The 12,688-nt window shown below is 42.0% G+C and overlaps 1 protein-coding gene across 1 annotated transcript; it reads left to right on the top strand.

Moving 5' to 3' along the window:
* The first annotated feature begins 7,539 nt into the window (after positions 1-7,539).
* Positions 7,540-9,884, top strand: plekhf1 (pleckstrin homology domain containing, family F (with FYVE domain) member 1). The gene is made up of 2 exons (XM_017685821.2): positions 7,540-7,649; positions 8,514-9,884. Exon 2 carries the CDS (start codon positions 8,524-8,526, stop codon positions 9,391-9,393), a length of 870 nt encoding a protein of 289 aa, XP_017541310.1. The 5' UTR covers positions 7,540-7,649; positions 8,514-8,523; the 3' UTR covers positions 9,394-9,884.
* Positions 9,885-12,688: the final 2,804 nt, after the last annotated feature.

Raw genomic sequence — 12,688 nt, 5'->3', positions numbered from 1 at the left:
CGGCCGTAATCTGTTTATTAAAGTTGTACTTTAGTACGGCCGTAATCTGTTTATTAACGTTGTACTTTAGTACGGCCGTAATCTGTTTATTAAAGTCGTACTTTAGTACGGCCGTAATCTGTTTATTAAAGTTGTACTTTAGTACGGCCGTAATCTGTTTATTAAAGTCGTACTTTAGTACGGCCGTAATCTGTTTGTTAAAGTCGTACTTTAGTACGGCCGTAATCTGTTTGTTAAAGTCGTACTTTAATACGGCCGTAATCTGTTTGTTAAAGTCGTACTTTAGTACGGCCGTAATCTGTTTATTAAAGTCGTACTTTAGTACAGCCGTAATCTGTTTATTAAAGTTGTACTTTAGTACGGCCGTAATCTGTTTATTAAAGTCGTACTTTAGTACGGCCGTAATCTGTTTGTTAAAGTTGTACTTTAGTACGGCCGTAATCTGTTTATTAAAGTTGAACTTTAGTACGGCCTTAATCTTTTTATTAAAGTTGTACTTTAGTACGGCAGTAATCTGTTTATTAAAGTCGTACTTTAGTACGGCCGTAATCTGTTTGTTAAAGTCGTACTTTAGTACGGCCGTAATCTGTTTATTAAAGTCGTACTTTAGTACGGCCGTAATCTGTTTATTAAAGTTGAACTTTAGTACGGCCTTAATCTTTTTATTAAAGTTGAACTTTAGTACGGCCTTAATCTTTTTATTAAAGTTGTACTTTAGTACGGCAGTAATCTGTTTATTAAAGTCGTACTTTAGTACGGCCGTAATCTGTTTGTTAAAGTCGTACTTTAGTACGGCCGTAATCTGTTTGTTAAAGTCGTACTTTAGTACGGCCGTAATCTGTTTATTAAAGTTGAACTTTAGTATGGCCTTAATCTTTTTATTAAAGTTGTACTTTAGTACGGCAGTAATCTGTTTATTAAAGTCGTACTTTAGTACGGCAGTAATCTGTTTATTAAAGTCGTACTTTAGTACGGCCGTAATCTGTTTATTAAAGTTGTACTTTAGTACGGCCGTAATCTGTTTATTAAAGTCGTACTTTAGTACGGCAGTAATCTGTTTATTAAAGTTGAACTTTAGTACGGCCTTAATCTTTTTATTAAAGTTGTACTTTAGTACGGCAGTAATCTGTTTATTAAAGTCGTACTTTAGTACGGCCGTAATCTGTTTGTTAAAGTCGTACTTTAGTACGGCCGTAATCTGTTTATTAAAGTCGTACTTTAGTACGGCCGTAATCTGTTTATTAAAGTTGAACTTTAGTACGGCCTTAATCTTTTTATTAAAGTTGAACTTTAGTACGGCCTTAATCTTTTTATTAAAGTTGTACTTTAGTACGGCAGTAATCTGTTTATTAAAGTCGTACTTTAGTACGGCCGTAATCTGTTTGTTAAAGTCGTACTTTAGTACGGCCGTAATCTGTTTGTTAAAGTCGTACTTTAGTACGGCCGTAATCTGTTTATTAAAGTTGAACTTTAGTATGGCCTTAATCTTTTTATTAAAGTTGTACTTTAGTACGGCAGTAATCTGTTTATTAAAGTCGTACTTTAGTACGGCAGTAATCTGTTTATTAAAGTCGTACTTTAGTACGGCCGTAATCTGTTTATTAAAGTTGTACTTTAGTACGGCCGTAATCTGTTTATTAAAGTCGTACTTTAGTACGGCAGTAATCTGTTTATTAAAGTCGTACTTTAGTACGGCCGTAATCTGTTTGTTAAAGTCGTACTTTAGTACGGCCGTAATCTGTTTATTAAAGTTGAACTTTAGTACGGCCTTAATCTTTTTATTAAAGTTGAACTTTAGTACGGCCTTAATCTTTTTATTAAAGTTGTACTTTAGTACGGCAGTAATCTGTTTATTAAAGTCGTACTTTAGTACGGCCGTAATCTGTTTGTTAAAGTCGTACTTTAGTACGGCCGTAATCTGTTTATTAAAGTTGTACTTTAGTACGGCAGTAATCTGTTTATTAAAGTCGTACTTTAGTACGGCCGTAATCTGTTTGTTAAAGTCGTACTTTAGTACGGCCGTAATCTGTTTATTAAAGTTGTACTTTAGTACGGCCGTAATCTGTTTATTAAAGTCGTACTTTAGTACGGCCGTAATCTGTTTGTTAAAGTCGTACTTTAATACGGCCGTAATCTGTTTATTAAAGTTGTACTTTAGTACGGCCGTAATCTGTTTATTAAAGTCGTACTTTAGTACGGCCGTAATCTGTTTATTAAAGTTGTACTTTAGTACGGCCGTAATCTGTTTATTAAAGTCGTACTTTAGTACGGCCGTAATCTGTTTATTAATGTTGTTCGTGGTGGTGATCTGAGTTCCTGTTTGTTCTCGGTCATCGGTCATGCGGTCAGTTCTGTACATTTTCTCTGACCGGTTCAACCGGTTCCGCACCTCGCCGCTGTGTTTGTTTTTCACAGTGAAGTTAAAGTATGCATGGGGAATTCAGAGCTGCTCCTTGGAGTGAAGCAGTGCTCCTTCACCCAGTTACACCACGACCTGCACATTCACGCACTTCCAGTCACCCATTCACACTTTCACTGCACTGAAACTGTAAAACTCCCTCACACTAACCCCTGAACCCCGAGCCAGACTCTGATCAAAGACAGAAAACAGACGCCTGAACTGGGACGTGGGACAGGATTAGTGTTAGTGTTAATAGTGTCTGGAGTTGTCTAATATTCATGTGTGTACAAATTAGTATTAGTATTAGTATTAGCATTACTATTAGTGTTAATACTGTCTGGAGTTGTCTAATATTCATGTGTGTACAAAATAGTATTAGTATTAGTATTACTATTAGTGTTAATAGTGTCTGGAGTTGTCTAATATTCATGTGTGTACAAATTAGTATTAGTATTAGTATTAGTATTACTATTAGTGTTAATAGTGTCTGGAGTTGTCTAATATTCATGTGTGTACAAATTAGTATTAGTATTAGTATTAGTATTAGTATTACTATTAGTGTTAATACTGTCTGGAGTTGTCTAATATTCATGTGTGTACAAATTAGTATTAGTATTAGTATTAGTATTACTATTAGTGTTAATACTGTCTGGAGTTGTCTAATATTCATGTGTGTACAAATTAGTATTAGTATTAGTATTAGTATTAACCGTTTATTAGTAAACCGCTCGGCTAGGTTTCATTTGGAGTAAGCGATGAGGAAGCAACGCTGTACTGAACAAGGAACAGAACTCATATTTCAGCCCTTTGGTCATTTTCCTGATTGACCGTCTGACGTGTGTTACTGAAAATCTCATGACAGCCGTGTTTAACCCTGCAGCCCGTAGGCAGCTGTGCCTCACTGCTTAGATTAAGTGATTAAGAGACACTTTATTAATCCCACACTGGGGAAATTCCACCTCCGCGTTTAACCCGTCCGTGCAGTGAAACACCACATACACACTAGTGAACACACACACACTAGGGGTGAGCACACTTGCCCGGAGCGGTGGGCAGCCCTAGATTGGTTAGCGTTATTGCTACTGAGAGCTGATTGGTTAGTGTTACTGCTACTGAGAGCTGATTGGTTAGTGTTACTGCTACTGAGAGCTGATTGGTTAGTGTTACTGCTACTGAGAGCTGATTGGTTAGTGTTATTGCTACTGAGAGCTGATTGGTTAGCGTTATTGCTACTGAGAGCTGATTGGTTAGTGTTACTGCTACTGAGAGCGGATTGGTTAGCGTTATTGCTACTGAGAGCTGATTGGTCAGTGTTACTGCTACTGAGAGCTGATTGGTCAGTGTTCCTGCTACTGAGAGCTGATTGGTTAGTGTTACTGCTACTGAGAGCTGATTGGTTAGCGTTACTGCTACTGAGAGCTGATTGGTTAGCGTTACTGCTACTGAGAGCTGATTGGTTAGAGTTACTGCTACTGAGAGCTGATTGGTTAGTGTTACTGCTACTGAGAGCTGATTGGTTAGTGTTACTGCTACTGAGAGCTGATTGGTTAGTGTTACTGCTACTCAGAGCTGATTGGTTAGAGTTACTGCTACTGAGAGCTGATTGGTCAGTGTTACTGCTACTGAGAGCTGATTGGTTAGTGTTACTGCTACTGAGAGCTGATTGGTTAGTGTTACTGCTACTGAGAGCTGATTGGTTAGAGTTACTGCTACTGAGAGCTGATTGGTTAGAGTTACTGCTACTGAGAGCTGATTGGTTAGTGTTACTGCTACTGAGAGCTGATTGGTTAGAGTTACTGCTACTGAGAGCTGATTGGTTCGTGTTACTGCTACTGAGAGCTGATTGGTTAGAGTTACTGCTACTGAGAGCTGATTGGTTCGTGTTACTGCTACTGAGAGCTGATTGGTTAGTGTTACTGCTACTGAGAGCTGATTGGTTCGTGTTACTGCTACTGAGAGCTGATTGGTTCGTGCTACTGCTACTGAGAGCTGATTGGTTCGTGTTACTGCTACTGAGAGCTGATTGGTTAGAGTTACTGCTACTGAGAGCTGATTGGTTAGAGTTACTGCTACTGAGAGCTGATTGGTCAGTGTTACTGCTACTGAGAGCTGATTGGTTAGCGTTACTGCTACTGAGAGTTGATTGGTTAGTGTTACTGCTACTGAGAGCTGATTGGTTCGTGTTACTGCTACTGAGAGCTGATTGGCCTCAGTCTTGACTCGGACTCAGACCTGGCGCTCCTGACTTTGAGTCCTGCTTGAAATACACTGCGTTTCTGACTCCAGAGTTTAGGCACCCTCCCAGTCAGAAGCGCCATCATTGGTGTAGTGTCCCCTTGTGGTCACCCATCCTGTCATACTGTTTCCTGTTAGAAGTTGTGGGTCCAGCAGCTGCCAGATGACGGACGTTGATCTGCCACAGCTTGTCAGGTCAGGAATGATAGTGTTGAGCTGAAGTCTATAAACAGCACACGGGCCTCTGCGTTAGGGCCGTCCACGACCTGCAGGATGTTGTACAGGACTAATGACCTAATGAACTCTGAACACTGATGTCACTGAGTCATGGTCCTTTTGCGGTGGTGTGAGAACCTCCGATCATGTCTGTGTGTGAGGGTGTGTGTCACTGTGCTGGTCAGTTGTGTCATTTTCACACGCGTTCTGTGGAAGTCAGTAACGATCTGTGTGTCTCTCACGTAGCAAGCAAACAAAGCCACCGTTAAAGAGCCAGTATGTGGGGAAACTCTCACGGTTTTGAAATAACTGCTTGATGTACTGTGTAAACACTACAGTTCACTCCTCAGTCCATATACAGACACTACGCTGCAAGAACAGCCCGTCTTAACTGCAGTGCTGTTGTGATGTCACAAAAGCCAACTCTTTCATCAGTCTGCTTCTTCAGCCTGCAGTAGTTTGGCCTTGACTATTCCCAGATTAGCTCTGAAGTTATAAAGGGGAAGTCCTGAAGTCCTGAGGGGAATGAGGTTTTTCCACTCCGCTCTCTAACAGTAAACCTGCCTCCACGCAGTTACGCTTCCCGCCGTGTTGATTAACCCGTGTGTTTTGGCTGCAGGGCTGTCCTCAGACTCTCACCCTGCTTCCTCATTCTCTCTCTCTCCGTATGTGTTTATACACACAGGCCTGCGCCGAAGTCCAGTCAACATGACCGCTCTGACCGTTTCCTGAGTGTAAATTAGTAACACAGCCTGTACAGAGACACACTGCGCGCTGTAGTTTTGGGTTTTAATAATTAATAATACATTGAAATGGAAAAAAATCTACCAGACATGGGATCCCAAACTTTTACATATGACTATGGTTTTCACTTCCCTGTTAGTTTTCTGAGGTTCCTAATACTCACCATTCCAGCCCAAACACTGGTCCTTCTTTTCTCGTGCATCTTTAGATAAAGGGTTCTATGTTCCCAGGGCCCTTTTTTCTTAGGGTCCTATTTTCTTAGGGTCCTATGTTCCCAGGTTCCTATGTTCCCAGGGCCCTATATTCTTAGGGTCCTATGTTCCCAGGGCCCTATATTCTTAGGGTCCTATTTTCCTAGGGTCATATGTTCCCAATGTCCTATATTCTTAGGGTCCTATGTTCCCAGGGCCCTATATTCTTAGGGTCCTATGTTCCCAGGGCCCTATATTCTTAGGGTCCTATTTTCCTAGGGTCATATGTTCCCAATGTCCTATATTCTTAGGGTCCTATGTTCCCAGGGCCCTATATTCTTAGGGTCCTATGTTCCCAGGGCCCTATATTCTTAGGGTCCTATTTTCCTAGGGTCATATGTTCCCAATGTCCTATATTCTTAGGGTCCTATATTCCCAGGGCCCTATATTCTTAGGTCCCTATTTTCTTAGAGTCCTATTTTCTTAGGGTCCTATGTTCCCAGGGCCCCTCAGCTCTTTATGTCATACATCGTTCCACAGTGGTTGTTTCCTTGAAAATTACACAGAGGGAGCACAGGGCTGTTTTCCAGACACTTCCGTCAGAAAACAGAGTGTCCGCGGAACATAAGGATAACCGATTATATTCCATATAATCCATTTTTCATATTGAATATAGTTGCGTGCATTATCAGTGTGGAGGTCCTCACCTAAATATAATGCATTTGTTTCTGTGAAGGAGCTTCTGTGGAGGAGTGGCCAAGCTACAGAGGTCTGAATTGACGTTTTTCACTATTTGTGTTCCTCTGCTCGTATATCTGTTGATGTTAGCCAGCGCTTCCCGTTTCTCATTCATCCATTCTGAGTTAGTGTGTCACAATCATCAAACGAGGTTCCTCTTTATTTAAAAGTGTTGCTATTGCTGTAAAAGATCTCAACATCTGACCTCTTTCCTAATTACAGTCCCAGCCGTCCATAATAACCTATCCTGAAATAAGCTGAAAAATATTGGCTCAGTACTTCTGGATTTTACTTGTAATACGTTTTAAATGTACTGAATGGGAGTAGATGCTGTGAAAGTGCTTCAAAAAAAATCTGACAGCATCACAAAGAAGCTTCTATGTAGTACAAGAAAAGGTTTTGACCCACAGCAGCAGTGGAACCCTTTTGTGAGGTTCTTTACAACAGGGGGCAGTCGTGGGCTGGAGGTTAGGGAACCAGCCTTGTAACTGGAAGGTTGCTGGTTTGATCCCCTGAGCTGACAGTATGTGACTGAGGTGCCCTCGAGCAAAACACCTGCTGCTCCCCGGGCACTGTGGATAGTGCTGCCCACCACTCTGGGCAAATGTGCTCACTGCCCCCTAGTGTGTATGTGGTGTTTCACTGCATGGATGGGTTAAAGGCGGAGGTCAAATCCCTCTGTGTGCAAAGCACAGTTGGCCAATGGTTCTGAATTAAAATCAAAAAGAACATTTTAACTACACAAAGACGATTTGTGCATGTTCTGGATGTTCATAGTTGGGTATATAACCACTGAAGAACCTTCAAGGAAGCATTTTTAAGGGTCTAGTTTGTATGTAAATGCATGTCAACTAAGGGGGTCAGAAAACCAGACAGGTGGTTTTCCCTCGCTGAGCTGACGTCGTTTTCTTCAAGGTTTCTTAGAAGTTTCGGAACTCCCCGCTCAGGAGGAACAGGAAAGGTGGGTATAAAAGTCACTGTGCTGCTGAGACTTCCTCATAAGACGCACTTCACTGAGACAGACAGACAGACGGACAGACTCTACTGCACATAACTCAACACACTGTCTGTGGACCTGAGGACAGTCGGCTCAGTGATTTTCCTTCATTTGTCACAGATTTCAGGTATCAGCTTCATTCGTTTATCATAATCTTGACTGATTACTGCTGAATAACATTCAGAACGTGTTATGAGGCTGTGAGTGTTTACTGTTTGTTTTAGGGGTCCAAGCACTGAAAGCAGTGACATGCTAGGTCCTGTTTTTCATTATTTTATGTCACATTACTGTAATCGTATTCTTACTATATCTGATTATTATGAGGTACTACCACAGAAATTGCATGTGTCTAGTGTTTGGACCCCTATGATTGCCATATTTACACACATTAGTGCAAGCTTCATACAAGATTATGTTTTTTTATTACACATCATACAAAGCAGATGCCATTTTTTCCTTTTTTATTACAATGCATGCTTAGACTTAGACTTAGACTTAGACTAAAGTGTGTTCTATTTTTATATTTTATGGTGGAGGGATACATACAGAGTGCTGTGAGGCAAAATAGTCCCCAAAGAAAACTTGTTATTTCAGATTTTCCACTATTTTCCCATCAACACTTCAGAGCTCTCTAACAGACTTTCTTCACAATTAATCCAGTGAATTATGCAGAATTATTAAAAATGGGTGGAATTCCTGAACAATGAACATTCACACAGAAGATTGTGATGAAGTTACACATTAAATTAATTGTGTTAATGTCAACATATTTTGAGCATATTAAATTGCGCACACATTTAAATTTAGTAGATTTACCTTTATTTTATTCAAAAAGTATTAAGTTACATAATTACACCACTTTCATCATGTGACACATTCCAGAGATGCCACTAGTGAAGTGATCTATGATCTAATGTACATTCAGAGCATTCATGTGGCACTTCTGACGAACGCCACTCACGTTTTGATCTGTAATCTTATCGTTCTGCAGATTTTCCGCAATGTCGGACCAGCTGACGTTCGCCATGGAGAACCGTGAGCGAATCCTGGCGGTGGAGAACTCGTTCGGTCCCTCTGGGAAGTCTCTGCTGGAGTCCGGCCGCATTCTGGTTGGGGAAGGTCGCCTGATGAAGCTCTGCAGGCGGTGTCCTCAGCCCAAAGTCTTCTTCCTCTTCAACGACATCCTGGTCTACGGCAGCATCGTGATGGCGGGCCGCTGGAACAAGAACCAGCACATCATCCGGCTGGAGGAGGTCCAGCAGGAGGATCTGGAGGACAGCATGGAAATGAGCAACCAGTGGCTCATCAAGACGCCCCAGAAGTCCTTCTACGTGGGCGCGGCTTCTGCGGAAGAGAAGCAGGCCTGGATGGAGCACATCGAGAACTGCAGGAGCCAGCAGCTGCAGCGCCTGGGCCTTCCGGCTAATGCGCCCGCCGTCAAAGACTTCGCGGCGACGTGGATCCCGGACCATGCCTCCGCCATCTGCATGCGCTGCTCTGAGCGCTTCAGCGTGGCCCACCGGAGGCACCACTGCAGGCGCTGCGGCTTCATCGTCTGCAACTCCTGCTCCAAAGCGCGCGCCGTGCTCAGACACATCTCTTCCAAGCCCGTACGGGTGTGCATGCTCTGCAAGGTCACCATGGAGGGTCAGGAGCGGCTGCAGCGGCAGATGAAGAACCAGGTACGCAACCAGCCAGGAAAAGAATGGAAAACCAGGTCCGGCAGCAACATTCAATACGACACCTCCAGTGAAGAAGATGCAGACGAATTAGTGGAGAACAGTTCGCCAACTCAGTGGTTCAGCAGCCAGGACAACAGTTCTCCTTACTGCTACTTCAACCCAGACCACATTAAACCACCACGGTTCTAGAGGACATCAGAAGAGCAGCTCATCCTCCTAAAGTACCACCTGAAAGACCGTCAGGAGCTTTTAGGAGCAAACCCAGCTGTTCTGGGATATGAAACACATCACGATTCACAATGAATGACGTTTTGATTGTGTATTTTAACAGAGTTGGTGTTGCTTCACCACCTCTGGCCTGCAGGCACACTACATATGATCATGTGCTCATACTGACGGAACCGGTTCTGCTGCAAGACTGGATTTACACTTGAACAAAGTATTCAACACTAGAGTCTCTGCTGTTAAACATTGGAAATGTACTTTATGCAAACGTTTTTTGTGAATAAATATGTATTATTTATTATATAATCTACTGTAAACGGTCACCTTATATAAAAATGTATTTCTTTAACACTTATTATGTTTAACCATGTAAACCAATATGGGTGAGCTGATCAACACTTGCACTTTAATACTGAGAGATGAATAAATATGGTTATTAAAGCATGCTGTGCGTATTTTGGACTCATTCTCTGAAGAAGGCATCCCACTGTTCTTTACTATTAACTGTGATTATCACAGTAGCAGGTAGTAAGTAAGTCAAAGTCAAAAGTCAAGTCAGTTTATTTATGCAGCGCTTTTTACAGCAGGTGGTTTCACAAAGCAGCTCTATAGAAAAATCCGGGTTCGAGCCCCCATGAGCGCCGCCAGTGGAGACAGCGGCAAGAAAAATGCCTTAATGTTTTTAACTCAGTGGAACCACCGGTGGGTCCAAACCGCACTCAGTCATGTTCTCCATAACGTTCATACTCCATAAGCTCCATTCAGAAGCTGGGCGTCGTGTGAGGCTGTAGCTCTTCTCTCCAGTCTAATAGACGGTGACGTCATTTTAAACCCTTATAATAAAAGAAGCTGAACTCAGTTTGTTTTTCTACTGAAAGTCGACCAGCTAGAAGCTTCATATGAGATCATGAGCTGAATGAGAAGATCTCTGAGAACTGAGAGACACAGTGGACTCACCATGAGCTTTTCTCCATAGATCCTCAGAAAACAGGTCAGAGGAGGTCGAGTGACGTCATCGGCGTGACTTTTATTTCAAAATAAGAGATGCAGTTTGGGCAGTCGTGGGCTGGAGGTCAGGGAACTGGCCCTGTGACCGGAAGGTTGCCAGTTCGATCCCCAGCGCCGACAGTCCATGACTGAGGTGTCCTTGAGCAAGACACCTAACCCCCAACTGCTCCCCGGGCACCGTGGATAGGGCTGCCGACCACTCCGGGCAAGTGTGCTCACTGCCCCCTAGTGTGTGTGTGGTGTTTCACTTGCATGGATGGGTTAAATGCGGAGGTGGAATTTCCCCGGTTGTGGGATCAAAACAGTATCACTTAAACTTAAACTTAACACCAGAGACACGACGCCTGGGGACTTTTATTATATATTATATAATATTTATGTGGTGTTTGTTTACTTTATGTCATTTAAAACATATATTCCATAGTCAAGTGTAGATTATTGAAGTTAAAATTGGATAAAAATGTGTTTTTTTTTAAAATATGGCCTCAGGCTTCACACACGACCGTGGGAACGAGCTCTTCTGTGGTGCTTAGAGTTCTAGATAATTGATTTAAAATCCAATATTGCTAAATTGAGGCTCAAGATGGTGCAATTGTTAAAATATCTTATTGTTGTATTTTAAGATATAAATAAACTGTAACCCTAACATGTTTTTTAAGTGTAATATATCTGTAAACGCTAGGAACACAGAAATGGACATTTCTGTAGGATGACCTAGAACCCCTGCAACAGAGGATTTACTATTTATTAATACCCATGACGTCTTGTAGGATAAGCATCAGTTCATGTAACGCTGCACGCTGAGTCAGGCACTTGCAGGGAAAAGAATACGAAGCTTTACTAGAAGATGTGTGATCAGGAAATGTGCTAAAGTCAAAGCCAGAGATAAGCGATGACAAACCGTAAGGGACCTTCAGAGAACAGTGAAGAGAAAAATACAGAGGAACAAACACACAGCAACCAAATCCACCAAGGGCTCAGGAAGCAACATGGTCAAAAAAACAAACAAAAGGTCAAGATACACAACCAGCTTAGTGTAGACGTCACCACGTTCTTCTATTTGATGGATTATATACAGGATTACCCACCTCACTCAATAGCCACATTTATATACATCTGTTTACAATCAGACTAATAGCTCAATCAGAATAGAATACGTCCGATTGAAGCCATTTGAAATACGGTTTCTATTCGTTTGAATGAGGTTAACAGATTTTTAGGCTGCATGTAAATATGGCTATATCCTGTAAATAATCTGTTAAATAGAAGAATAATATCCGTGTAAGCGCCTGTATCCGATTACATTCCCTATCGGAAAGTCCGTTCTGCATGTGCGTCGCGTCACAGTGAGAGTTTATACCGTTCAACACGGCGGAGCAGAAACTGGTCTGCAGATGAGACGAAGTTCACGCTCTGATCTTTAAAAGACGGCGGTGGGACGGACGTCCAGCTTATGTGTCTCAGAGCACGACGTCTTCCTCTCGGCCTTCTTTAATAAGGACGTGTGAAGGACGTTTTCCTGAGTCTGACGTCATTTTAAAGCAGTTAAAACACAATCACTGCTCACTGCTGCTCATCTCACTCTGACTGGGCTCACGGGATGCTGGTCGTCATGGTAACGTCTACGCTAAGCGGTTCTCCACGCATGCGCTTCACTTTGGATCTGATTACTTGCAGTGAGCATGTAAACTGAGATTTTCATCAGACTGTTGAGTAGAGTGGGAATATAAACTCTGAATCTATAATCTGAATGTTTTCAATCGGACATATTCTATTTGGATTGAGCTGTTAATCGGATTATTAACGGATGATTAGGCTGCAGGTAAACGTGGCAAATACTTCACAAAGATGAGCTCAAACAATTTGAATTACCTGCTGGAGTAGTTGGAGGGAATTCGAATGGAAGCTCGTTGATATTTGCTTTAGAACTGCATATCTAACCAGGAGGACCAGCTCAGGAACTGTGGGGAAACTGAAGTGAATTTTGCTAGCTCACCTATAAGAAACCAAGCAAAAGAAAGGATGATCTCTCCCGACTGGCCGTGCATCAAACCGTCTTTCTTTAATGTGTTTATTTATTAATAGTGAGTAAAAATATTTAGCCACAATTAAACAACACTAAAATTAGTGCTTACTATGTTTTGGAGGTTCAGTGCTGCAGTATGAAGCTCCGCCCCCTCCAGAAGTTGGCACAGCAGTATGGTTAGTTGAACAAAATTGAATTCAACAATTTTAAACGTGAGACTTATTC

This window comes from Pygocentrus nattereri, chromosome 25 (assembly GCF_015220715.1).
Source record: "Pygocentrus nattereri isolate fPygNat1 chromosome 25, fPygNat1.pri, whole genome shotgun sequence".
Classification (NCBI taxonomy): domain Eukaryota; kingdom Metazoa; phylum Chordata; class Actinopteri; order Characiformes; family Serrasalmidae; genus Pygocentrus; species Pygocentrus nattereri.
Note: the sequence above shows the minus strand (reverse complement) of the source record. Positions and strands in the feature narration are given on the sequence as shown.